The sequence below is a fragment of the Ornithorhynchus anatinus genome, chromosome X3, assembly GCF_004115215.2.
Source record: "Ornithorhynchus anatinus isolate Pmale09 chromosome X3, mOrnAna1.pri.v4, whole genome shotgun sequence".
NCBI classification, from domain to species: domain Eukaryota; kingdom Metazoa; phylum Chordata; class Mammalia; order Monotremata; family Ornithorhynchidae; genus Ornithorhynchus; species Ornithorhynchus anatinus.
In genome coordinates, this window is record NC_041751.1 from 2,835,718 (window position 1) to 2,863,600 (window position 27,883).

The 27,883-nt window shown below is 45.5% G+C and overlaps 1 protein-coding gene across 1 annotated transcript; it reads left to right on the forward strand.

Annotated features, from left to right (window-relative positions):
• On the forward strand, positions 1–27,106 carry SLC6A19 (solute carrier family 6 member 19). Its single transcript, XM_029054129.1, has 12 exons — positions 1–278; positions 15,145–15,285; positions 15,417–15,554; positions 16,179–16,360; positions 16,516–16,626; positions 17,950–18,062; positions 19,587–19,715; positions 20,632–20,788; positions 22,370–22,574; positions 23,044–23,203; positions 23,951–24,113; positions 25,295–27,106. Exons 1-12 carry the CDS (start codon positions 80–82, stop codon positions 25,496–25,498), a joined length of 1,902 nt encoding a protein of 633 aa, XP_028909962.1. The 5' UTR covers positions 1–79; the 3' UTR covers positions 25,499–27,106.
• Positions 27,107–27,883: the final 777 nt, after the last annotated feature.

The window sequence follows — 27,883 nt, forward strand, 5'->3', positions numbered from 1 at the left end:
TCCGGGGCTTCCCAGTCTCCTCAGGCTCGTCTCCAGCTGTTAGCATCGCCGAGACCGTCCCAGAGCTAGTCGATCCATCATGAGGCTCGTTCTGCCCAACCCGGGCCTGGAGGACCGGATCATTCCCCTGGAGGAACTCGAGTCCATCGAGAAGAAGGAGGCGGAATCGAGGCCAAAATGGGATAACAAGATGCAGTACATGTTGACCTGCGTGGGCTTTTGCGTGGGATTGGGAAACGTGTGGCGATTCCCCTATCTCTGCCAGAGCCACGGAGGAGGTACGTGGGGTCCTGAAGTCTGGAGGGTTGGAGGGAGGGTGGTGTGGGCTGGGAGTGGGGGATTGGTGGAGAGGGGCAACGATGACCGAAAAGGTACTTCGGTCCAGCTCATGGCTAAAGCAGGCACGAGAGAGCTGGGAGCGGTGCTCCGCCTGGGCTCCTCAGGGCCAACTCCTGAAAGCTAGTCCATCCAGGGCCATGGAGTTTAGCCCAGAGGTTGCCCACAATGCATGGGTGATGGGGAGATGCTTTGGGAAATAGAATTCCTTCTCTTGAGCGTGGCCAAGTGGAAAGACACTGGACTGAGAGAGCACCTGCGTTCTAATCCTGGTTCTGCCACTCTCCTGCTGTGTGACCTTGGGCAAATCACTTAACTTTTCTGGCACTCGGTTTTCCCATCTGTAAAAATGGGGATGTAATACTCATTTTCCCTCCTACTTAGATTGTGACCTCCATGCGAGACAGGAGACTGTGTTTAAATAATCACCTTGGATAATAACAATAATAATAATAATAATAATGGTATTTGTTAAATGCTTACTATGTGCCAGGCACTGTTCTAAATGCTGGGATGGATACAAGCAAATTTGGTTGGACACAGTCTCTGTCCCAAGTGGGGGCTCACAGCCTCAAACCCCATTTGACAGATAAAGCAACTGAGGCACAGAGAAGCAAAGTGACTTGCCCAAGATCACCCGGCAGAGAAGTGGAGGAGCCGGGATTAGAACCCAAGGCCTTCTGACTCCCAGCCCTGGGCTCTATCTACTACGCCACACTGTTTAGCAACTATCATAGTTGCTATTAGCACAGACTTCTGGGTCTCTGTCCTTTAAACTGAGATGACCAGGGAATTGATCTAGCAATCCTGTTGCACTGTACTCTCCCAGCTCTTAGTACAGTGCTCTGCACAGAGTAAGTGCTCAATGGATTGATGAAGTGTAAAGGAGAACTATGTGTGTGAGATACATTTGGAATACTAAAGGTAAAATAGCAGGAGCAGTGATAACTGAGCACACACTTGTAATGAACGATATTAGTTCACGCTTTGGAGTCAGAGATGTTTTCACCCTTTCTGTCCGCCCGGAAGAAACCATTCTGGTTCTCGTGGATTATTGGGAAGGCACCTCTTAAGGGGCTTCATTTCCTAAGAGGGAGAGTCTGGCTTGGAGTGGGTCGTTCAGTAGTGATCCCACATCTAATTTTGGACCCTAAATATGAAGTCTCTCTTCCGTGATTCATTTTTTGCACCTGGGAAATTGTTTTAGACCTCAGAAAGAGAAATCTACCACACAGTAGTGAAGCAAAGATCTTCTTTAGGAACTGTTTGTATGAAGGAGATGATAAAGACGCTCAGTAGAATATCAGTCAGTGGTTGGGTTCAGGCTAGTGCTTTAAGAGCTTTGAAATTCAGGTTTCAGTGTTAAACCTCCTCCCATCTTCTACTTCCCCTATGCAAGGACTTGTACGAAGTCTTTGGCAACCGGACACACTTCAAGAAGTCTTTCTCTCCATCCTCGACCACTGCCATAGTCAATAACGCCACCAGTTCAGAAAGGAAAATTTTTTTATGTCCCCTAGCTATTATCTACAGATGCTAATCCGTGATTTTTTTTAAAAAAAAAACAGATACAATAGCTTTTCCAAGAGAGACATTACAATGTGAATTATCACATTAGTACTTTAAAAATGGAAATGAAATTGAAAAGCGTCCATGGGTCCTGAGCAAAGGAGACAGCCAATCTCAATTGGCAGACTCTGGTGATAGATTGAGTGAATAGGTTGATCTAGAAGTACCTGGGGCTGTTACCGGGAATAAAGAAAGACAATTTGGGCTTGGCCCGAGGTCTGTTATTCAGTGGTCACGCTGAAAGTGAATCCCAGGAAATCACTCTAGCCCTGAAATTAGAGGAAGAATTCTGACAGGAACATAATTCTAGTACACTTAATTGTAGAACACTCGTCGAGCAAAGGAGCAGTGTTAGAAACTAGGTCGCAACTTCCTCGGTACTTTAGGCGTCTATGAGTTACATTCCTGCAAAATGACTGCTGAGAAGCAGCATTTAAAAACTTGGGACAGGAAGAAATCAATCAATCAATGGTATTTACTGAGCATTTGTTATGTATGCTCAGGACACTGTACTAAGCGCTTAGGAGTGTACTAATCAACAGAGTTAGCAGAGGTGTTCCCTGTCCACAACACACTTAATCTTCCGAGCTCCATTCACCTTCTGTCTCATTTCGACTACAGCTGAAGCTTCGTTTCTAACCTTTATAACTCCAGCACATGCGTTTCACAATCTTACAATCTTGATGATCAGGGATTTAAAACCTTTCCTGCTCCAATTTTCACCTGTCCCGTTGCCCTTTGTTCAGAGGAAACAGAATTCATAAAGGGCCACACTCATTTAGTAGTAGGAATAGTATTTACTTGGTGCCTACTGAATCCAATCCACTGTACTAAGTGTCTGAGAAATACAGCCATACTGCACAGAACCGTGTTCTTTCATAGGATCAAGCGCTTAGTACAGTGCACAGCACCCAGTAAATGCTCAAAAAATATCACTGAGGATGATGGGACTTACATGAATAGAGGAATTTGTGCTTCAGAGTCCACAGGTCATTGCTACACTAATCAAGTAATTAACATTTTCTACGATAAAGCTGGAGGTTATGTTACTCTCCGCTCAGACACAGAGTTAGCCTCACGGGCTTCAGAGAACACACTGTAGTTTTTATAATTAACCTATTGTGTTGGTGTGGAAAATGCCACGTCGACCAGAATTTTTGCATAGAATTAATCTCAAGAACACAAGAGGATAAGTAACACCGCTCCTGGGTTAGCCTACCGAAAAACTGAGTTTAGTATTCTTTCTCCAACAGAGTGTTTCAAGGCCTTACTGAGAGAGCTCACCTCCTCCAGGAGGCCTCCCAAGACTGAGTCCCCCTTTTCCTCTAGTCCTCCTCCCCTCCCCATCACACTCCCTCCCTCTGCTCTACCCCACCCCCCGCCCCACAGCACGTGTGTATGTGTACATATCTATTATTCTATTTATTTTATTAATGATGTGTATATATCTATAATTCTATTTATTTATTCTGATGCTATTGATGCCTGTCTACTTGTTTTGTTTTGTTGTCTGTCTCCCCCCTTCTAGGCTGTGAGCCCGTTGTTGGGTAGGGATTGTCTCTATTGCCGAATTGTACTTTCCAAACCCTTAGTACAGTGCTCTGCACACAGTAAGCGCTCAGTAAATATGATTGAATGAATGACTGAATGAATCAATGCAAAGTGATGACCATGAGCCTGTCATCAAACCTAATTTTAGGCATAAACCATCAAACATCCCTAACTTCCATTTTGTAACCTATTAAAAGTTGTTGGATCAATCAATGGTATTGGTTAATAATAATAATGTTGTATTTGTTAAGCGCTTACTACGTGCGGAGCACTGTTCTAAGCCCTGGGGTAGACACAGGTAATGAGGCTGTCCCACTCGAGGCTCACAGTCTTCATCCCCATTTTCCAGATGAGGGAACTGAGGCACAGAGAAGTGAAGTGACTTGCCCACAGTCACACAGCTGACAAGCAGTTGAGAACCACCAGCGTGCAGAGCGCTGTACTAAACACTTGCGAGAGTACAATCCAAAAGAAATGGCGGATACACTTCCTGCCTACAAGGAGCTTACAGTCTAGAGGGGGAGATTGATGCTAAAATAAATTTTGAATATACTCATAAATGCTGGGGGGCTGAGGTGAATGAAGTGTGCTTAAAGGGAAATGGGGGCCTAGCTGGGGAAGGTCTCTCAGAGGAGATGGGACTTTAATGAGATTTTAAAGGTGTGGAAGGTGGTGGTCTGTCATATGTGATGGGGGAGAAAGGTCAGCGATGAGATAGATGAGACTGAGGTACAGAGAGTAGGAAATCAATGAGGGAAAACAGAAGGAGGCAAGCCCCCTATCCCTCTGGAACCAAATGATATTTTCTGCCTCTATCCAATATCCTGTGGGAGCCAAATCCATGTGCTGGGTGGAGAAGTGATTCCATTTCTTAGTTTTGAAACTATGACCTTCTGGCTTCAGGTGTTCTAGTGAGATTTAGTGAACAACTCCACGTTTTTGTTTTTTGTGGTATTTGTTAAGTGTTTACTATGTGCCAAGTTCTGTATTAAGCAGGAGGTAGATGAAAGCTAATCGGGTTGGACACAGTTCATAACCCACATGGGACTCACAGTCTTAATGCCCATCTTACAGCTGAGGTCACTGAGGCAGAGGGAAGTTAAGTGGTGATTTGCCCAAGGTCACCCAGCAGACAAGTGTTGTGGATTAGAATTTAGGTGCTTTTGACTCCCCGGCCCATGCTCTAATCACTAAGCTATGCCGCTTCTTATATTCTCTCCTCATTCTCAGCTATATTCTATCCTTCCTAAAATGCGGAGACCAAATCTGCACATGGTTCTCCTGGTACCCACAAGTCAGGTTTTACACTGTTGGAAAACCATTTCTTTTATTTTGTATTTTTTTTATCCCCTTTTTAATGATAACCAGCTTTCGGTTGGCCTTTTAGCCACTATGTACTTCTGACCAATGATTAAAAGAACAGTCAATGTGGAAATCCCTTTCCTGAGTCACAGCTGATAGCCAAATCAATTATCATGCTGTTTGTTTTTTTTTATGATATTGTTAAATGTTTACTATGTGCCAGACATTGAACTAAGCACTGGGGTAGTTACAAGATAATCAGGTTGGACAGAGTTCCTGTCCCACAGAGGGCTCACGGTTTTAATCCTTTTGCATTTGAGGTCACTGAAGCAGAGAGAAGTTAAATGACTTTCCCAAAGCCACCCAGCAGATGAGCAGCAGAGCTGGGATTAGAACCCAGGTCCTCTGACTCCTAGACCCGTGCTATTTCTTCTAGGCCAAGCTGCTTCTCATGTAGTTGTAACCTAGATTTTTTTTTTAGTGATATTTCCTTCCATTTGCTCATCTGCCATTTTTTGCCCATTCACTCAGCCCTGTGAGATATCCATCCCCATATTCAAGGCATTTCACCACCTAGAAGGGTTTAGGGTCATGATGTGCAAACTTAGAGATTTCAGTGTTAAACAAAACGGTTCCTAGTAGGGATTCCCAGGGCATTCTACAGTCTTCCACCTTGAAATGTGACTTTTGATCTCTATTCTTTGTTTCCTATCTTCCAGGAAGCTTTCTAGCTATGACAGTACATTTCCTGAAGTCCCATGCTTATTCAGATTTCTTAAAACCTCTAGTGTGGAACCTTGTCAAAGGGCTACTGAAAATCTAAATGATCATGTTTGCTGATTCTGTTTTATCTACATGCTTGTTCACCCTGTCAAAGAGTTAGTGAGGTATGGTTTCCCTTAAGAAACCCATAACGTTTTTCCCTTCAGATTGTTGTGCTTTTTCTGAGTACTCATGGATCCTAAGATCAATGATCAGTTCTATGCATTTGCCAGCTATAAAAATGAGGTTTCCTGGGGTACAATTCATCCTTGTATAGATGGGAATTAAAATGGCAGACCACCAATTTGCTAGTCCAGTTGCCTTTTGTAATGAGAGTTTTATACATTTTTGCCCCGAGTTCTGCAACTTTCCCTCCATATTCCTTCAGAATCCTCAGAAGGAGGCTATCAAGTCCCAGCAATTTGTGTACATCTAGGTTATTATTTGTTTAGCTCTCACTGTGTGTCAGGCACTGGTCTAAGCAGTGAGGTTGATAAAAGCTAATCAGGTAGGACACTGTCCATGTCCCACATGGGGATCATAGTCTTAATCCCCATTTTACAGATAACTGAGTCACAGGGAAGTTAATTGACTCGCCAAAAGGTCACACTGCAGTGGCAGAGCCGGGGTTAGAACCCAGGTCCTTCTGACCCCCGGGCCCATGCTCTGTTTTTTGTTTTTGTTTTGTTTTTGGTTCAGTAGGCCATGGCGCTTCTCTAATTTTCTCTTAAATTTCCTTTCTGTCCCACCTAACTTTCTACTGGCATCCGACTTGTTCTCCTATTCTCCGCATCCATGGATCCTTTCCCATTTTGAAAATATTTCATTCTCCCTCATATGTCCTCTTTGACCTCTGATGACCATTTAACTACTTAGGGATTTTCTTTGGTCCCCTGGCTTCATTATTCTGCAACAGGGCATTTATCTATCTTCCCTCTAAACTGTGAGCTTGTTATGGGCAGGGAACGTTTCCACTAATTCTGTTGTATTGCACTCCCTCAATTACACTATGTGCACAGCACTGTGCTGTAAGCGCTCGATAAATACCACTGATTGATTTCTAAGATGCATTTTGCTCACTCTTCAAGCTTCTAATAAGTTACTATAATAAGGCTCCCCTACAGATTGGCTCATTACTGTTCAGTTTCTATAATAATAATAATGATGGTATTTGTTAAGCGCTTACTATGTGCTGAGCACCGTTCTGAGCGCTGGGATAGATACAAGGTTATCGGGTTGTCCCACGAGGGGCTCACAGTCTTAATCCCCATTTTACAGATGAGGTAACTGAGGCACCGAGAAGTTAGGCAACTTGCCCAAAGTCACAAAACTGACAAGTGGTAGAGCTGGGATTAGAACCCACGACCTCTGACTCCCAAGCCCGTGCTCTTTCCACTGAGTCATGCAGAGTATTATATGTCTACAATCTGTTATACTGTTCTCTCCCATGCGCTTAGTGCAGCGTTCTACACACAGCAATGCTCAATAAGTACCACTGATTGATCAGTTGATTGGTTGATAGTAGGCGCCCAAGAGAATTAAGTGTCAAGTTGCTTACATTCTAATAGAGATCTTTCTGAGCCTTCCAAATCTTGGGCAGGGATGAGTACAGAGGAAAAGGAGATGGAGAAATGGAATGAGAATCGAAGGAAACACTTTATGCATCTGCAAAATGAGAATCGCTTCTGATCTAAAATGCTTATATTTCTGGGGTTTGGGAGAGAAGAAGTCAGTGTGGGAAGAGCACTGTAGTGACTGAGAAGCGCGCTCGGATGAATGATCCTACGACCCACACAAGCAAACTTATTTCTTGGACTAACAAAACTCTTGTGAGGATTGATAGATGCCTTCTAGATAAAGCTTCACTGAGAGAAGCCCATCTCCTCCAAGAGGCCTTCCCTGACTAACCTCTCATTTCCTCTTCTCCCACTCCCTTCCTGGTTTTCCATCCTTTATTCACCTCTCTTTTAGTCCACAGCATTTATGTTCATCGTTGTAATTTCTTTATATTTATATCTGTCTCCTCCTCTACATTATAAACTCCTTGTAGGCAGGGAACATGTCCATCAATATTGTCCTTTCCCAAGCGCTTAGTACAGTGTTCTGCACTTATGAGTGCTTAATAAATATGATTGATTGATTGATTTTCTGCTGGCAAACTCTCAGTTTTCAAGAGTTAGCACACAGGAATGGAGTTCACCCTCCTCTGGTCAGAATTTAGACGCCCAACGGTTTCCAAAGAGACAAAGTGTTCTCGGTGAAGTGAAGAGAGCTATATGGGAAGTAGAAGAAATTTTACATCCCCGGCAATTTGATCAGCTAGTGACTGGAACCACAAAAGTGGATTTTTCTATCTTCTTTTTTCACCCATCTGATCCCATTTGCAGTGCTGAAAGTGATCAACTTTGGAACAGCTCTCTGACATGACAGCCTCAAGATAGCTCCTTCTTATTTTCCAACTTTCCAAGGATCCTTGTTGAGTGAATTCAGTACTATGATTGTGCTTTTTTAAAAAAAACAAACTGATTATCTAGGGGTTTAGCAAGTGGGAAGCCTAGACCATCTTTCCGATCCTCTTATTTGTTAATTTGGAATCTTTTTGATCAGGTCTTGCTTTCCAAAACTGATCAAAGAGTGCTTAGTATAGTGCCTGGCACATAGTAAGCGAGTGTGGCTTAGTGGAATGAGCCCGGGCTTGGGAGTCAGAAGATGTGGGTTCTAATCCCGTCTCCGCCACTTGGCTTCTGTGTGACCTTGGGCAAGCCGCTTGACTTCTCTGTGCCTCAGTTCCTCATCAGTAAAATGGAGATTAAGACTGTGAGCTCCCCGTGGGACAACCTGATTACCTTCTATCTATCCCAATGCTCACAACAGTGCTTGGCACATAGTAAGTGCTTAACAAATACCATTATTATTATGTGGTGAAGCCAGGATTTGAAGCTAGATCCTTCTGACCCTTTTGGCCCTTGCTCTATCCACCAAGCCGTGCTGCTTCTACACTAAACCATGCTCGAATCTGGGTGGTGATTGCAAAGGCTCTTCCCATTTTGCTGCACTACTCCCCAACTACTAACTCGTTGCACGCCGTGCCGCGGCAATGCAGTTAATCAATCAGCGGTATCTACTAAGCGCTTACTATATGTAGAGCAAGAAGATGACTGCCAGGGATGAGAGAGTGCAAGAAGAGTCACATAAGCCACTATTACTATAATCAATTCCTCCGCTCCGGTTTTCCGTACTGAACTACAGAGAAACGGCCGGGGACTCGGAGGTCATGGGTTCAAATCCCCGCTCCGCCGCTTGTCAGCTCTGTGACTTTGGGCCAGTCACTTCACTTCTCTGTGCCTCAGTTCCCTCACCTGTAAAATAGGGATGAAGACTGTGAGCCCCACATGGGACAACCTGATGACCTTGTATCCTCCCCAGCGCTTAGAACAGTGCTTTGCACATAATAAGCGCTTAACAGATGCCATTATTATTATTATTATTATTAAGCCTCAAGTCTGAGGGGTAAGTTAGGGAATGATAGAAGGCTCAAAAGATTTAGACAGATTCAATGACACCAGGTCAATGATGGGTTATTAAGGGGAGATGTCAGCTCCTTGTGGAGCTTGTCTCTTTATTGTTCTAGTGTCTTCTTACAAGCGCTTAGTGTATGCACACAGTAGCGATCAATAAATACAATTGAATGAATGAATGAACTGTGGGCAGGGAATGTGTCTGTTCAATTTTCTTGTGTCCTCTCCCAGGCACTTAGTACAGCACCCCGCACATCATAAGCGCTCAATAAATATGATTGAATGAATGAATGTTAGAACAGGCCTTCTCTCATCACGAGGATGGGTGTCTAAAAGGTACCGGCACACAGTTACTGAAAATGCCCACCAAAAAGTTGAATATTGGTCTGATCCAGCTGGATATTTCTTCTGTCCTTATATCACCATCGTCACTTGTCGGTTTATTGTTACATTGTACTCTCCCAAGTGCTTAGTACGGTGTTTTGTCTGCCGTTAAGTGCTCAATGAATAGGACTGAATAATAGGAGCATTATATTTTTAAGCATTTACTATATGTCAGGCACTGTTCTAAACACTGGAAGAGATACAAGTTAATCAGATCGGACATAATCTCTGTCCCACATGGGGCTCATAGTCTAAAAAGGAGGGAGAGGAGCCGTTGAATCCCTATTTCACAGATAAGTAAACTGAGAAGTCAAGTGACTTTACCAAGGTCACCAAGAAGGCAACTGGCAGAGCTGGAATTAGAACCCAGGTCCACTGACTCCCAAGCCCATGCTCTTCCCACTAGGCCACACCGCTCCTCTGCTATATGCTATCTTAGTGATATTTCAAGAGAACTTTCTTTTGAGATTCTGTGAGGGAGAGATGACCAGTACTAGAAGTCAGTAGGAAAGTAGAACAGGCATTTAGTTGTCACTATAACCAAGAAGCCACACACACACAGACAAAATCTACTCAGGTGTCCAGGTAACAATGAAAGTATAATCATTACCTGAAGGCTAGCAGTAGATTTACTCCAACTGTTTACTCACAATATTTTAACTGCAGCAGGAAGTACCCTTGGCTTTAAACAGCACATCCTGTTTTTCAGCTCACTCTGTTCTGAGTGATCCATAGATGCAAAACAAAATCAATTAAATGGCTCGTTTCCCAATTAAGCTTCACCGGTGCCAAAAGGTTTAAGAAATATTTAACAAATAGAAGCAAAGTTGTTTTTTTTAAAAGACATCTGTAAAGCATCAACGATGTGCCAAGCACTGTTCTAAGAGCTGAGGTAGATAGAAGCTAATCAGGTTGTCCCACGTGGAGATCACAGACTTAATCCCCATTTTGCAGTTGAGGGAACTGAGGTACAGAGAAGTGAAGTGACTTGCCCAAGGTCCCCCAGCAGCCAAGTGGCAGAGACAGGTGCTTCTGACTCCCAGGCCCATACTCTATCCATTTGGCCGCATATCGTTCATTGGAGGTGAAAGCAGATTCTAGAAATCCTAAATTTGACTTGAGGTTTTTTGGGGTTTTTTTTTTGGATCTTTTGTATTTTTTTAAACCACACAAAAAACCAATATGACACAGTGGATGGAGCACGGGCCTGGGAGTCAGAAGGTGAAGGGTTCTAATCCCGGCTCTACCACTTGTCTGCTGGGTGACCTTGGGCAAATCACTTCACTTCTCTGGGCCTCAGTTACCTCATCTGTAAAATGGAGTTGAGACTGTGAGCCCAGGATTGAGTCCAACCTGATTTGCTGTATCCACCCCAGGGCTTAGTACAGTCTTGGCACACAGTAAGTGCTTAACATACACCATCATTATTATTATTATTGGCCATCTCCATATTCTTCAGGGAAACTCAGGAATCTCAGCTACTGAAGTCAAAGGGCACCTCAGAATAGAGTCCTTGAGGCTGAGGCTGTGGCTACTAATGTACTGTACTCTTTCAAGGGCTCAGTACAGTGTTTAATTACATTGATTAATTCCCTGGCTAAGCCTTCATTTTTCCATCAGTCCTCCCTTCTGTGCACTCAGCTGTGCACTCTTTAAGCACTCTGTTACTCACCCAGCCCCACAGCACTTTACCTTCATGTTCCTATACTCTACCAGTTCCCTGTCTGTAATTTGTTTTAATGTCTCTCATCCGGTAGACCGTAAGGTCCTGGTAGACACAGATCATATCTACCAACTTAATTGTGTTATACTTTCCCAAGTATTCCAAGTATAATACTCCACGTGGCTTAGTGGAAAGAGCAAGGGCTTGGGAGTCAGAGGTCGTGGGTTATAATCTCCTCTCTGCCACTTGACAGCTGTGTGACTTTGGGCAAGTCACTTAACTTCTCTGGATCTCAGTTACCTCATCTGTAAAATGGGGATTAGATTGTGAGCCCCACATGGGACCACCTGATTACCTTGTATCTCCCCCAGTACTTAGAACAGTGCTTGGCACATAGTAAGCGCTTAACAAATACCATCATTATCATTATTGCTTATAGGTGCTCTGCACACAGTAAGTTCTTAACAAATCCCACTGATTGACTGATTGACTGCTAGATTGAATAGGAGTCACTGACTGGAGGAAAGATGACAGTAGGGTGATTGGCACTCAATTATTGTTATTATTATATCGATTAAGTGCTTACTATAATTGGGGTATTTGTTGAGTGCTTACTATGTGCCGGGCACTTTACTACGAGGTGGGGTGGATTTGAATAAATTGGGTCGGACCAAAACCCCTGTCCCATGTGGAGCTCATAGTCTCAATCCCCATTTCATAGATGAGGTAACTGAGGCACAGAGAAGTGAAGTGACTTGCCCAAGGTCACAAAGAAGACAAGTGGCAGAGCCGGGATTATCTGTCAAGCACTGTTGTAAGCACTGGAGCAGATAAAGGTTAATCAGGCTAGACACAGTCCCGTCTCGCATGAGACATATCGAATCCCCATTTTACGGTTGAGAAAAGTGAGGCACAGAGAAGTGAAGTGGTTTGTCCAAGGTTACACAGCAGTCAAGTGGTGGAGTCAGGATTGGAACCCAGGTCCTCTGACTCGCAGGCCCGGGCTCTATCCACTAGGCCACATGGCTCCACCCTGGGCAGTTGTTGGCAAACCCAATTTCCAAGGGCAAAATAAAAACTTTCCCCTTGAGTACCCAACCAACTTCCGTTGTGTGTCTCCCATGGCAAGGGCGACAAGGAAAAATGTGTGGGTGGTGCCCAGGGAGCAGACAAGACCTGCCCTGGTCTGACGCTGCAAAATTATTCTATTCCTCTTTGGAGGAGATAATCCAACCTGATGTAATCTTACCATCTTCCCTTGACCTCACCTCCAGCCTGATTCTCCTCTGCCTGGCCTTTCCCTCTGTAATTAATTTTTATTTTGACTCCCACTGGGAAACCATCAAATCTCAGAGGAACTATTCATAGAAACAATACATCCTTGAGCAACGGTCAAAACTGCATTCAGTGGGTTTCCCCAGTGGGGATCACTTGGACTTTAATCCTATAGCCCTACTTAAAATCATGACACATAGTAAATTGAGTTTGCATGGCATTGGCCGAATGTTATCATCCTAACCTTTGCTAGATATGCAAGAACGCATAAAGGTCGTTTATCTGGATGGGTTTCCCTGCCATGATAATGAAGGCCTGTGAGTTTGGAATGCAAGAAGATTGGAGATGTTTCCGGTTATCGTCTTATTTGAGCTTCCCGGCCTACAGGCGGCGACTAGGAAATTGATATGCACCCTATTGGTTCAAGGCTTTTCTCCCAGATAAAAGGACACCTTCTACTAGTTAAGAAAATGGCCCCTTAAGAACTCTGTAGTAAGTCGCAGTGGTGAAATGAGTTCTTTTTGTATGACGAGAACCAACGCGGCCTAGTGGAAAGACCTCAGGGCCTGGGGGTCAGGGGACCTGGCTTAGAATCCCAATTCCACCACTTGTCTGCTGTGCGACCTTGGGCAACTCAGCTCACTTCTCTGCGCCTCAGTTACCTCATCCTTAAAATGCAGTTTAAGACTGGGAGCCGGGTGGGACGTGGATCGTGTCCAACCTGATTACCTCATATCTATCCCGGTGCCTAGTACAGAGCTTGGCACATAGGAAGCAATTAACAAATAAATACCTTGAAAGAAGGGCCGTGTCTTGCAATTCTGTAAGAGCACATAACAAATACCAAGCTCATTATCATTACTATTGCTATTATTATAAAATTTTCCCAAGCACCTAGTGCAATGAATTTCACCCGGTAGTTTTCAGTAACCAGTACTAGTGTCCTAGTAACCGGGACTTCTCTCCTATAATCAACGTCTTATCGTGGCAGGAGAGTTTGCGTATGGCAGTGAAGCTTCGAACTATGCCACGGAGAAATAGTCTCTCATCGGGGTTACCCACGATAAAAAGGTCTGAGCTGAAGCATCAGACAAAGTTGATTCACCTGTGCTGGGCAGCAGGGGCATGGGAAAGGTCAAAAGCGGATGATCAAGTGATCAAAATGTTGATCAAAGTCAAAGCCAGAGACTAAAGTTTTTACCGCGTGGAAGAAGGCGTTGGTAAACCACTTCTGTATTTTCACCAAGAACGCTCTAAGGATAAATCCATAAAGTAGCTAGGAATCAAAAATGACTCGACATCATTTGATGATGATGAGGGAGTCCTTTAACAACCAGAACAGTTGGCCATGGGGTCATTTAGGTGTTGGGAGATATTCTGGGAAGTGTATTGTGTTCTTCCTTCTCTAAGGTGGAATTTGCATTCTTGGCAAATCTCTCATTAAGAAAAACTGGCACAAGAATACTCAGGCCTCAATCGAAACATTGTGGACTGGTTGCGTGTGGCTGTTTTCTCCTACACCATGCCGCATTCTCCCCAGACGGACACACGTGACCGGAAGAATGTTCCCGAATTTTTCCGTTGCCTTCTATCTCAAGGGCGAAATGAAAACACACATCGTCGGGGAACTGACTGATGGAATTGAGCAGAACTGGTCCAGAATAATAATAAAAATAATAATAATGGTATTTGTTAAGCGCTTACTATGTCTCTAGCACTGTTCTAAGCACTGAAGTAGAAACAAGCTGATCAGGTTGGACACAGTCCCTGTCCCTCCTGGGGCTCCCATCTTTAATCTCCACTTTACCGTTGAGGTAACTGAGGTACGGAGAATTAAAGTGACTTGCCCGAAGTCACACAGCAGGATTAGCCAGGATTAGAACTGAGATCCTTCTGACTCTCAGGACTGTGCTCTATCCACTTGGCCATCCTGCTTCCCACGCTGCTTCCCAGAAGAAGGTCTATGAGAAGCAGCGTGGCTCAGTGGAAAGAGCATGGGCTTGGAAGTCAGAGGTCATGGGTTCAAATCCCAGCTCCGCTACTTGTCAGCTATGTGACTTGGGGCAAGTCACTTTACTTCTCTGTGCCTCAGTTCCTTCATCTGGAAAAAGGGGATTAAGGCTATGAGCCCCATGTGGGACAGGGACTGTGTCCAACCCAATTTGCTTGTATCCACCCCAGCGCTTAGTACAGTGCCTAGCACATAGTTAGTGCTAAACAAATACCACAGTTATAATTATTATTAACAACTGTATTGTATCCTTATTCTTATTATTGTGGTATTAGTTAAGGGCTTACTATGTGTCAAGCACTGTTCTGAGCTCTGGCGTAGCTCGAGTTAATCGGGTCGGACACAGTCCCTGCCCGTGGGGCTCAGTCTAAATAGGGGGAGAACAGGCATTGAATCCCCATTTTTCAGATGAGGCAACTAAGTCGCAGAGAAGCTCTGTGACTTGTCCAGGGTCACACAACAGGTTGGCCGAGCCAGGATTAGAAACCAGGTCCTCTGCTTATACTTTTTCCACTAGGCCACACTTGTCCTCTCCCAAGAGTTTAGTTCAGTGTCTCCTCACGCAGTAAGAGCTCAGTAAGTACCATCCATTGAAGAGGTAATCCTTTCATTCTCCACTTCTGTATTTTCCTGTTCCCCGATACTTACTAGTGGCAGCTATCTGATTTTGAATTTTCAGGCAGACTTCTTTAACCACCTCCCAGAGTGTGTGGGGCTTTTTACCGTATCTTCTTTGGGCTAATTTCCAAACTGGGCTTTGTTTTCCTTTCCAGGAGCCTTTATGATCCCATTTCTCATCCTGCTGGTCTTCGAGGGGGTCCCTCTGCTCCACCTGGAGTTTGCCATCGGGCAGAGGCTGAGGAAAGGGAGCGTTGGTGTCTGGAGTTCAATCCACCCGACCCTGAAAGGAGTTGGTGAGTCTCAGAAGCTTTTATGGGGACAAGTGTTGGCCAACGAAACCCAGAAAACACAGCAGACAAGATTAGAAGACAGGCCCTAATAGAAGGAGGATTTACTTCTAAAAACCTCTTCCCTTTCTCTCCAGGTATTGCTTCCATGTGCGTATCCTTCATCGTGGGATTATACTACAACACTATCATCGCCTGGGTTATGTGGTATTTCTTCAACTCTTTTCAAGAACCACTGCCTTGGAGTACTTGTCCCCTGAATGAAAACAGTACAGGTATTGATACTCTTGTGTTAGCCGCAGAATCAGACTGTAGACTGCAAGCTTGTTGTGGCCAGCGGATGTGTCTGTTTATTGTTATATTGTACTCGCCCAAGAGCTAAGTGCAGTGCTCTGCACACGGTCAATGCTCGATACGACTGAATGGATTAATTCAGACAGGACCTGGTTTCCCATGAGAATCGATAAATCGACCCAGCTTCAATCTGCATATTTGTGTTCCTACTGAAAACAAATAATCACAAGTAATACTTCATAATACTCTCACACTTATTATGATTATGGATCAGTTCCCAGCTTGGCTTAGGGGCATCAGAAGGACCTGGGTCCTAATCCTGCCTCCCCGACATCTGTAGAGTCATCTTGGGAAGTGACTTCACTTCTCTGGGCCTCAGTTACCTCATCTGTAAAAAATGGGGAGGAAAAAAATGTAAAAAAGAGTGTGAGCCCAATGTGGAACAGGGACTGTATCCAACTTGATTAACTTGCATCTAAGCCAGAGCTTAGACCAGTCCTTGGAACATAGTAAACACATAATAAATGCCATATTATATAATTATTATTATTATTCTCATTGCAACCCATCATCTTTCCTAAAACGGCTGTTTGCTCGCCTCCCAGGTTACGTCGATGAGTGTGCCAGAAGCTCACCCGTGGATTATTTTTGGTATCGAGAGACTCTAAATATTTCCACATCCATCAGCGATTCGGGAAATATTCAGTGGTGGATCCTGCTGTGTCTGACCTGTGCCTGGAGCGTGCTTTACGTCTGTACCATCCGGGGCATCGAAACCACGGGAAAGGTGCTGAGATTTTCTTCCACACCCAGAGTGGGTGGGCCAGGATTTGAAGATTTGTCTCTGCCTCTGGGGCTCAGCCTTCAAGGGGAGACGTACCAAAATTAATTTCTCAAATAAATTCCTTAAAAATAACATTCAGCACCGCTTCTCTCTTCCAGGCGGTTTACATCACATCGACTCTTCCTTATGTGGTGCTGACCATTTTCCTGATCCGCGGCTTGACGCTGAAGGGGTCGACCAATGGGATTGTGTTTCTCTTCACGCCCAATGTAAGTCTGCTTAGGGTCTGGTCCGTGGCTGGCTTCTCTGTTAAGAGGAAGTTGACGGTAGTGGAGAATGGACTGTTAGTCCATTAAAAGGTCTGGGAAGGGAGGTTGGTTCCTCCGGGATTTCAATCAATCGCATTTATTGGGCGCTTACTGTGCGCAGAGAGCCGTACTAAGTGCTTGGGGGAGTTCAACACAACAATATAACAGACACACATCTTGCCCCCAATAGCTTTTGGCTCCACCCCTTGTCTGCTGTGTTGCCTTGGGCAAATCTTTCACTTCTCTGTGCCTCAGTTCCCTCATCGGCAAAACGGGGATGCAATACCCATTCTCCCTCTTACTTAGACCGAGAGCCCCATTTGGTATGCGATTAGCTTGTAGCTACCCCAGCGCTTAGTACATACAGGGTGTGACACGTAGTAAGTGCTTAACAAATTCCACAGTTATTTTGGTGATAGCGAACCCAAGTCTCTCCCAGTAACTGCTGCCATTAACTGTCAGATGTGCTCACCCAAACCAGAGGTTAAACACTTTCTCAGAAGGGAATCTTGAGGGAAATTGCAGTGCTACTCACAGATTATCGCTGGGATAATGTCTTAATAATACATAATTTGGGTAATTATGAGACTCTTTTTAACTGCCAAACCTGCGCACTGGGTCCTGAGATAAATGGGATATGGTCCCTCTCCCACACAGGACTCAGTATCTAAGAATGTGGAAGGAAAGGCATCTCATCCTCCTTTTGCCAATGAGGAGAATGAGGCACAGAGAGGTTAAGTGACTTGCCCAAGAAGTCACAGCTGGTCAAGGGCAGAGCCAGCCAAAACTGGGATGAAAATTCAGGACTTCCGACTCCCAGACTCATGCTCCTTCCTTTTCATCTTCTTCCTCACATGGGGTGAGCCCCATGTGGGATATGATTATCTTGAATCTACCCCAGTGCTTAGTACAGTGTTTGACACATAGTAAGTGCTTAAAGAATACCACAATTATTTCGGTGTTAGGGAACGAGGTCTGTCTTAGTAACTGCTGTCAGTAACTGCCAATGCGTCTGCCCAAACCAGAGGTCAAGCACCTTCTCAGAAGGGAAACTTGAGGGAGGTTGGAGTGCTACTAGGCCTGACTGTCGCCTACTGTGGGTCTGTGAGGGAGACAGAGATGTCCAGCAACGGCCTTTTCAATACTCACTGCTCTCTCCACGGCAGAATCAGCCAGCCAGTATCAATTAAGCATCCACAGGGTTGGTGGAGGGAGAAGGGTGGGACAGAATCCCCCATCCCCTCTAAGGTGGGCTGCCTGACCGTCTTCCTTTTCACTCCGCAGATCGATGAATTGACCAATCCAGTCACGTGGCTGGACGCTGGGGCTCAGGTGTTCTTTTCCTTCTCCCTGGCCTTTGGAGGGCTCATCTCCTTCTCCAGCTACAATTCCGTGCAGTGAGTAGCTTTTCCAGAGGCGCCGATTTTGGCGGAGATGGTAACACGGAACCGAGGGAATGATGATGATGATGTTGGTATTTGTGAAGAGCTTCCTGTGTGCCAGGCACTAAGCACTGGGGTAGATAATGATAATAATAATGATGGTATTTGTTAAGCGTTTACTATGTGCACAGCACTGTTCTAAGCGCTGAGGGAGATACAGGGTCATCAGATTGTCCCCCGTGGGGCTCACATTTTTTTAATCCCCATTTTTACAGATGAGGTAACTGAGGCCCCCGAGAAGTGAAGTGACTCACCCAAGGTCACACAGCTGACAACGACCTCTGACTCCCAAGCCCGGGCTCTTGCCACTGAGCCACGCTGCTTAGATACAAGTTAATCACGCTGGACACAGTCCCTGTCCATCCTACATGGGGCTCACGGTCTTAATCCCCATTTTATAGATGAGGGAATTGAGGCACAGAGAAGTGAAGTGCCTCGGCCCAGTTCACACAGCGAACAAGTGGCAGACTGGGATTAGAACCCAGATCCTTCTGACACCCAGGCCCGTGCTCTATCCACTGGGCCGTGCTGCCTCCTGTTGCTAATTAAGGGCCAAACCCACGTCCCTCCTGTCCAGCATTTGTGCTCTGGCAGGGGAGATAATTTTTTTATGATATTTAATAATAATAATAATAATAATGTTGGTATTTGTTAAGCGCTTACTATGTGCCGAGCACTGTTCTAAGCGCTGGGGTAGACATTGGGGAATCAGGTTGTCCCACGTAGGGCTCACAGTCTTAATCCCCATTTTACAGATGAGGGAACTGAGGCACAGAGAAGTTAAGTGACTTGCCCACAGTCACACAGCCGACAAGTGGCAGAGCTGGGATTCGAACTCATGAGCCCTGACTCCAAAGCCCGTGCTCTTTCCACTGAGCCACGCTTTGTTAAATGCTTACTATATGTCAAACACTGTTCTAAGTGCTGGGGTAGGTACAAGTTAATTAAGTTGGACACGGTCCCTATCCCACATGGGGCTCACAGTCTAAGTAGGAGGCAGAACAGGAGAACTGAGGCCCAGACAAGTTAAGTGATTTGTCCAACGTCACAAAGCAAGCAATTGGCAGAGCCGGTAATAGAACCCAGGTCCTCTGACTCCCAGGCCCATGATCTTTCCACTGCTGCTTCTCAGCTCCTCAGATTGTCAGCCCACACTGAACTCTCAGCAGTAGATCTCATGCAAGATTCCAGGTTAGGACGGTTTGCTGATTCTTTTATACTGTACCCTCCCAAGCGCATAGTACACTACTCTGGCACATAGGAAGTGCTCAGTAAATACCATTGATTAATTGATTTCCTGGCCAAGGAGACGGCGCTTCCCCTAGGTTTACAGAACGGAAGTACTTTGAACTTCCAAAATCCTTCTCAGAACTTAGCAATTTAGGGAAGAATTTACAACCCATACCGGACACACTGAAAACTCCCACGATCGCGATACTCGTGTTTGAAGCGTGCTGACTTTTGTCTCTTGGTTTGCAGTAACAACTGTGAGCGAGATGCCGTGATCGTGTCCATAATCAACGGTTTCACGTCGATTTATGCCGCGACCGTCGTCTATTCCATCATCGGCTTCCGAGCCACGGAACAATACGATGCATGCTTTAGTCAGTGAGTCGTTGCTTGGTTCTGGGGGTTGCCCTCAATCGACTTCCGTTCTAGTGGATGTGAGTCGGTCATGCCTTCCGACACGCTTCGCTCCTCCAATGCCAACCTTCTCAGTGTATCTCAATCTCATCTACCTCGCCGCCGACCACTGGCCCACATCCCGCCTCTGGCCTGGAATACCCTCCCTCCTCATATCTGACAGATGATGACTCTCCCCCGCTTCAGAGCCTTATTGAAGGCCCATCTCCTCCAAGAGGCCTTCCCTGACTAAGCCCTCTTTTCCTTTTCTCCAACTCCCTTTTGCATTGCCCAGACTTACTCCTTTTATTCACCCCCTGCTTTTAGCCCCACAGCACTCATGTACACATCTGTAATTTATTTATATTAATATCCGTCTCCCCCTCTAGACTGTAAGTTCGTTATGGGCAGGGAATGTGTCTGTTATATTCGATTAGACTGTAAGCTCATCGATGGGCAGGGACTGTCTCTATCTGTTGTGCTTAATACAGTGCTCTGCACATAGTAAGCGCTCAATAGATACTATTGAATGAATATCCTCCCAACCACTTAGTACAGTGCTCCGCATACAATAAGCACTCAGTAAATATGATTGCTTAAATGCTCACTGATTTATCCTTCTAATTATCGATAATAATAATAGTATTTATTGAGCACTTACTGGGTGCAAAGCACTGTACTAGGCACTTGGAAGAGTAGGATATAACATCAGCCACATTCCCTGCCCACAACAAGGTCACAGCCTGCTTGACTTATGTATCCCTCCACCCACTTCTGAGGTTCTAATGAGTCTCCTAGTTCAATGTGCCTTCCATACGTGCTTAAAGGCTCAGTGATTTATCCTTATGTGGTTTATGTAACTGCGCCCCTTAATTCCACTGTTCCTGTTTCCCTCTTGCAGAAACATCCTGCTGCTGACAAATGCATTTGATTTGCCTGAGGGTAATGTCACTCAAGACAACTTTATAGAAATGCAGAAATGGTGCAATGCGACCAACCCCGCTTTATTTGCGAGCCTTAACTTTCAGACCTGTGACCTCAATTCCCTTCTGTCCGAGGTGAGTGCACACTCCAGCTTCGGTCTCACGCTGTCAAATGCAGCTCTAGGCGGCACTGTCGAACGGCGACCGAGTCGAGATGGCATCTTCCATGAACCCGGGGCCGTTCGGCCTAGTTGTCATACGGGTGTAAGCGTTTAGTACAGTGCTCTGCACACAGTAAGAGCTTATGATTGAGTGATTGAATGAATGAATGTTGTTTCGAGGTGTACGGCTCTTAGGAATCTGTGAGAAAGCTCCAAGGTTGAGGGATTTACAGGGTGGCTTGGGATTTGAGGGCCAGGCTAGGAGACAAGTGCTCATCCGATTCTCACTCTCTAGTCCTAACAAGCTAGGTCAGTGGAAAACCTTTGGCGTTCCGGAAGGCTTACGTCTTGTTAAATCTCATAGGAGCGCTTTCCCCTTCCTTTTTAAGAGGTCTGTGGGTGATGAAAAGTGGACAAGGTAGATTCTTGGCCAGGAATGAAACTCTCCTCCTCAGATAACACCTGCAACTGGAAATAAAATCACCAAATCGTGTGGTTCTACCTTCCCAGCATCACTAAAATCTGTTCTTTCCTCTTCATCCAAAAGGCAACTATGCCGATCCAACCACTGATCCTAACCCACCTTGACTACTGCAACAACCTCCTTGCTGATCTCCCTGGCTCCTTCCTCTCCTCACTCCAGTCCTTACTTCACTCTGCTGCCCGGATCACTTTTCTAAAAAAACATTTAGTCCATGTCTCTCCACTCTCCAAGAACTATCAAGTCCATCCACCTCAGCATCAAACAGACACTTATCACCGTCCACTTTAAAGCACTCAATTAGCTTCCCCTCTCGGACCTCACCTGGCTGACTTCCTACCACAACCCAACCCGTACACTTCACTCCTCTAATGCCAACTTATTCACTGTATCTTGACTCTATCTCGATCTCATCTATCTCACCGCCGACCCCTTGCCCAAGTCCTCCTTCGGACCTGGAATTTCTTCCACTTCCGAATGTGACAGACCACCACTCTGCCCACTTTCAAAGCTTTATTAAAATCACATCTCCTCCAAGAGGCCTCCCTTAACTAAGCCCTCAATTCCCCTACTCCCTTTCCCTTCTGTGTCACCCATGCCCATGGATCTGTACCTTTTAGCACTTGATATTCACCATATCCTGGTCATCATCGTCAATCACATTTAGCAATCATATTGATTGAAAGCTTACTGTGTGCAGAGCACTCTACTAAGCGCTTAGGAGAGCACAACACAAAAACTAAGTTGGTAAACACATTCTCTTTCCATGACGAGCTTACAATTATCGGTATTTAAATTAGTACCTACTACTTGTAGAGCTTGTGCTTGGGAGTGTTCAAAAATCCAATATTTCTAATCATGTCAGTCACTGGATTCGTGGAGATGGACTGTGACGGATGGAAATGAGAAGACTGCATCAAAGAAAATCCAGTTTACATGTCCTCATCCTAGGAGGAGGAAAGAAAATTCAAATTACTGGGGGGGGGGGCATTGGACTATGAAGGGTGGCGTCTTCATTAGGGTTATGAAGAAGTGTGTTTCTGAAAGTTGAAATCTCTGTAACTTTCTCTGCAGGGTGTGGAAGGAACTGGATTGGCCTTTATTGTCTTCACCGAGGCCATCACCAAAATGCCAATCTCCCCGCTGTGGTCCGTCCTCTTCTTCATCATGCTGTTCTGTTTGGGGCTTTCTTCTATGTTTGGAAATATGGAGGGAGTGCTGGTTCCTCTGATGGATCTCAAGGTTTTCCCTAAAAAATGGCCCAAGGAACTCCTGACAGGTACATAGGCTCCTGCTGTTTCTACACACGCCGATTTCTAAGACCTGAACCTGCCATAGCTAATTATGCTGTCTCTTTGGAATAAGAGACATAACTCTATATTTGACTTCACCCGATGAGTTATTTGAAGAGCAGTTTTTACCCTGGAGCCCAATTTTAGATTCTTAAACTTGAGCTATTTTGATCTACTCTCAAAGAAGCTTCGGTTGCTTTTTCCGGAGTGTTGAAGCTCTCCGCTCTCTCGGATCACTAACCCGATTTCAGAACTTTCCAAGTCAGGTTTTCTCCCCTGCTCCAACTCCTAGGAGCTATTTTGGGTCAATGGGAGTCTCTTCGTCACCAAGTGCATAAACCCGGAGCCAAGAAATACAGCTGCGTTCAATTTTTAGGTTGGCGGGGGCCGAGACCCAAGTTCAGAGCCTCTCGCCTGACTTAATCCCTTCCCCCACATTCCCTGTTTGTGCCGTAGGGCTCATCTGCCTGGGAACCTACTTGATCGCGTACATTTTCACCCTGAGATCTGGCCAGTACTGGCTATCTCTCCTTGACGGCTACGCGGCGTCCATCCCTCTGTTGATCGTGGCGTTCTGTGAAATGTTTTCGGTGGTCTACATCTACGGAGTCGACAGGTATGAAATCGGAGCGGACCTGAGGTTCACCGTCCGAAGATTTAGGAGGCAGATAGGGCCAAATGTCCTCAGGGAAGTCACCGGCCAGCTCTGTGGGCTAGTCTGCTCCCTGGTGGAAAGAGCCAGAATCCCAGCACGGTCTTTAGTGTTTGAGGAAATCGTCCATGTTGAGCTTTAAGGAAAATCCCAATGGGAAGAAGAGGAAATCGACTACTTGGAGTGGGTGCTGTGCCCCTGACATAGTCAAGAAGTCCAGGAGTGGATTGGCCAACTGGCGTTAATAGCGACCGGAAGATAGGAGAGATATTAGAGGGAGAGGGCTACGGCGGAATTTACCTTCCGGGGGGTCTCACAGGAGAGAGATCCACTCACCCTGACAGAACGGACCACAGTGAAGTAGCCCTTCATGACCTTCCTAAATCGATCTCTCAAGCAATGGTATTTATACAGAGTTTACGGAGCGCAGAGCACTGTACTAAGCACTTGGGAAAGGACAATACAACAGAGTGGGTATATAGGATCCCTGCTCATAAGGAGCTTCGGGGGAGATGGACATTAAAGTTGACTGGAGATCTGGGAAGTAGTACAGTAGATTCTCCTAAAAGCCGTACATTCGCTCAGATGGAATTCTGGAAGAGCAACCCAGGATATTTTGGGTTATTCTCGCTGAGAAGAACCAAAGAATAAGTCATCGATGAAGTGACTTCAGTTAAGAAAGTAACGGTCCCTCTGGCTTTTTGTTCTTAGGTTTAATAAGGACATTGAATTTATGATTGGTCACAAGCCCAATCTCTTCTGGCAAGTGACATGGAGAGTGGTCAGTCCTGTCATCATGTTAGTGATCTTCTTGTTCTTCTTTGTGGTACAAGTCAATGAAGAACTCCGGTACCTGATCTGGGACCCCAACTATGTAAGTACCACCCCTTTTTCAGGGGGCCAGGGTTAGGGGTGGCCTTCCCTGACTGGAGAGAGCAGGCCAGCCAATCGATTCTCGGGGTGGGCAGAGCCCTGGAGGAGGTTCCTGGGAGTATGCAATGAAGGATAGAGCACGGGCCTGGGACTCAGAAGGTCCTGGGTTCTAATTCCGGCTCTGCCACTTGTCTGCTGTGTGACCTTAGGCAAGTCTCTTGACTTCTCTGTGCCTCAGTTACCTCATCTGTAAAGTGGGGATTGAGATCGTGAGCCCCACCTGGGAAAGGGACTATGTTCAATTCGATTTGCTTATATCCATTCCAGCTCTTAATACAGTCTCGGGCGCAAAGTGTCTAACAAATATCATCATCATCGTTATTATTATTATCAAGTAAAAGACGTGGTCCTTGCCTTCCAGGAACTTATAGCCTAAGGGGGGAAGCAGGGAAATACAGATTATATATATACACCATAGAAATAATAGGGACAATTTAATGTGGTCGAGTGGATAGAACACGGGCCGGGAGGAGGACCTGGGTTCTAATCCCAGCTCTACCGCTTCTCTGCCGTGTGACCTAGGACAAGACACTTCACTTCTCTGTGCCTCAGTTACCTCATCTGTAAAATGGACTGTGAGTAAAATGGACTGTAAGACTGTGAGCTCCATGTGGGACATGAACTGTGTCCAACCTGGTTGGCTTGTATCTAACCCAGGGCTTAGTAGAGTGCCTGGAACATAGTAAGCACTTAACAGATACCATAAAAAAAAATAATAATGGAAAGGGATAGGAGAAGGGATCAGTGTTCTATCTTCATTTCCCTATGTCTGATTCTCTCTTGCACAGATAAGGGGTTTTTTTTAAAATTTTAATGGTATTTGTTAAGCATTTGCTATGTGCCCGGCACTGCTCTAAACTCTGGGGTAGAAAAAAGCTGATCACGTTGGACACAGTCCATGTCCCATATGGGGTTCACGGTCTTAATCCCCATTTTACCGCCGAGGTAAGTGAGGCCCAGAGAAGTGAAGTGACTTCCCCAAGGTCTCTCAGCAGACAAGTGGAGGAGCCGGGATTAGAACCCAGGCCCCCCTGACCCCCAGGTCCTCGCTTTAACCACTAGGCCATGCTGCTTAAAATCCTGCCCCCACAGCTCACCAGCATTATGTCATTTGCTTTCCAGGAGGAATTCCCCAAGTCAGAGAGCGTCCTCTACCCTAACTGGGTGTATGCCGTCATTGTCATTGTGGCTGGGATCCCATGTCTGTCCATCCCCGGCTTCGCCATCTACAAAGCCATCAGGAATCACTTCCAGAAACAGGACGATCGGGGAGAGCTCTTCGCGACTTCGTCTTTCCCCTCCGTGAACGGAGATCTGAAGAATTAGGCTCAGACCTGGGCTTTGGGCCGGTGGGATCGGGACCTTAATTGGAAGACGAAAAGGAATAAAACTAAATCCACAACCCGGCAGGACCCTGGAACACCAAGGGCTGGGGCGGGACACTGAGGCCCTGATGGAGACTTCCTCTCGGTGGAGTGCACGGTCTAACTAGCTGGACCCGGAAAATAAGGGCCACTCCATTACTTGCCAAGGCTTACTATGGTTGGACGGCTCCATGGCTGCTCTTAAATCACATGGTCACCGATTAAAAGAGTGATCCGCTGAGGTCCCTCGCAGAGTCTGCTGTGTTTGATTTTCTGGTGGACCGCTGGACAGATGTGGTCCATGTGAAACATCCTTGTTCTTCAAAATGTCTCCTTCTCCAAGGGCTTCTCTTTCCCCTCCAGCCTCCCTGCTTCCCCTGGTTCCTAGCTGAAGAGCGTAGGATCCTTGTTTATGGAAAGAACAGTCTTTAGCGCAGAAATATTCCTTGCCATAGAATCTCCATTCGCCCTCCTGGCATGAATTCCTATTGGGAATCTCCCTCCACCCAAATAATAACCCTCCCCCGCATACTCCAGGGAGATCCTTCTCTGGCTGTCAGTCAGCCAGAAATAGCAGACAAGGAAGAAATAACAGAGCTATTTGAGAAGATGGAAGGAAATCTGATTCCCGGGCAGAGAGGCAAGCAAAGAGACCCTGGCTCACCCCCTTCCTCTTCCCTTCCTGCCTTTAATCTCCAGATGCTTCATCCAGCTGGTTATGGAAGTTCCCAAATATTTTCACGGGAAAAAGTTGTCCCACCTCCCCTGCCTCCTTGGAAGCCCTACAGGCTCCAGGATCCAACTTGGGTGACCTCAGGCTCCCTCCGCTCTCAAAGGAAAATGATAGGATTCGATGAAATGGGATTTCCCGTCCCCTACATTTAATTCAAATCTACTCTGTGGGAGTCTCAGATGCCTCAGGAGTACCCCAGAAAAGTCATCCAAAGAATTTTCAAAGAGATGGTCCTCTCCCTTCCTCACCGTGAGTAATAGTAATAATAGCAGTAGTAATTATAACAGTTGTGCTAGTAATAGTTAGCATCAATCAGTTCAGTAAGTGCTTTATTTATTGAGTGCTTGCACTGTGCAGAACACTGTAGTTAGAGTAATGGTAATGTCGAAACAGTGGCATTTATTGGGCACCTACTCGGTGCACTGGGCTGTACTGGATGCTTGGAAGGCCCAGCATAGCAAAGTGACATGTTCCCTGATGACAGGAAACTTTCACTCTCACCGTGGAGACAAACCTAACAATCTTTATAATAAGAAGGGTCAAAGATAAGTAACTGAGCACTGTAAGTAAGCTTCTTCTGTGGGTCTATAATAAGATTCTGGGGCTAGAGTTTTTCTCCAGAGAAATATTGCTTCCTTAAAGGATAGCTAAGGGGGAGAGAGAGGGGAAGGAAAGGTAATTCTTTAAATTCAGTCTATCTCGGGTCACTGGTATTTCATACAGAGGAGCAAGAACAGCCTAACAAGAACTGAGACCTTGAAATGCTTGACATTTTTTTTCCAATGTTCCTAAGTTTCTTTACAATCCAGTGGGTGAATAAATGCTAGCCGCTCTTAATCATTGGCTCCATTCTCTATAATAGATAAACGATTAAGCAAAAGCCCCCTTTGAATAATTCCAGGAAGAAAATATCTGCAGAGATCTATTGAAGAGATCATTAACACCGAGGAAATAATTGACTCCATACGAATCTCTGGTCTGATTTCCCTCAATAACACTACCGTAACCATCCATATCACTACTGGGTAACCATCCATATAACCATCCGATCCCCAAACAGGCCTTCAACAACCTAGGCAATTTCACGTTCGGAAAGTTAAGTACCCAGAGGGTCCTAAAGCCGCTTGGAGGCTTTCTTAAGGAAACTAGTTACTATTTTAAGCAGTCAAAGCAGCTCATGTCTAGGATTCTGAAAGTGATTTGTACTGAACTGGACCTTTAGAAAGTAACTATGATAGGGGGTTCAAACTCTTCCGGAAAGAGAAGCAGCATGGCTCAGTGGAAACAGCACGGGCTTGGGAGTCGGAGGTCATGGGTTCGAATCCCTGATCCACCACGTGTCAGCTGTGTGACCGTGGGCAAGTCACTTAACTTCTCTGTGCCTCAGTGACCTCATCTGTAAAATGGGGATTAAGATTGTGAGCCTCACGTGGGACAACCTGATTACCCTGTATCTACCCCAGCGCTTAGAACAGTGCTTTGCACATAGTAAGCGCTTAAGAAATACCAACATTATTATTATTATCATCTGACACTGGGGTCTGAGCTTGTTTACTCTCAGGAATCTAAGCCTTTTTCGTTTTCACCCTTGTGTTTCTCTGAGACTTGGCTCCA

What these genes read in the sequence shown, in the direction of transcription:
- SLC6A19 (XM_029054129.1), top strand. Translation starts at nt 80, where the DNA reads ATGAGGCTCGTTCTGCCCAACCCGGGCCTGGAGGACCGGATCATTCCC. An exon ending in CCCGACCCTGAAAGGAGTTG is followed by an intron (nt 15,286 to 15,416) that starts GTGAGTCTCAGA and finishes CTTTCTCTCCAG; the next exon opens with GTATTGCTTCCATGTGCGTA. An exon ending in TGATCTGGGACCCCAACTAT is followed by an intron (nt 24,114 to 25,294) that starts GTAAGTACCACC and finishes TTTGCTTTCCAG; the next exon opens with GAGGAATTCCCCAAGTCAGA.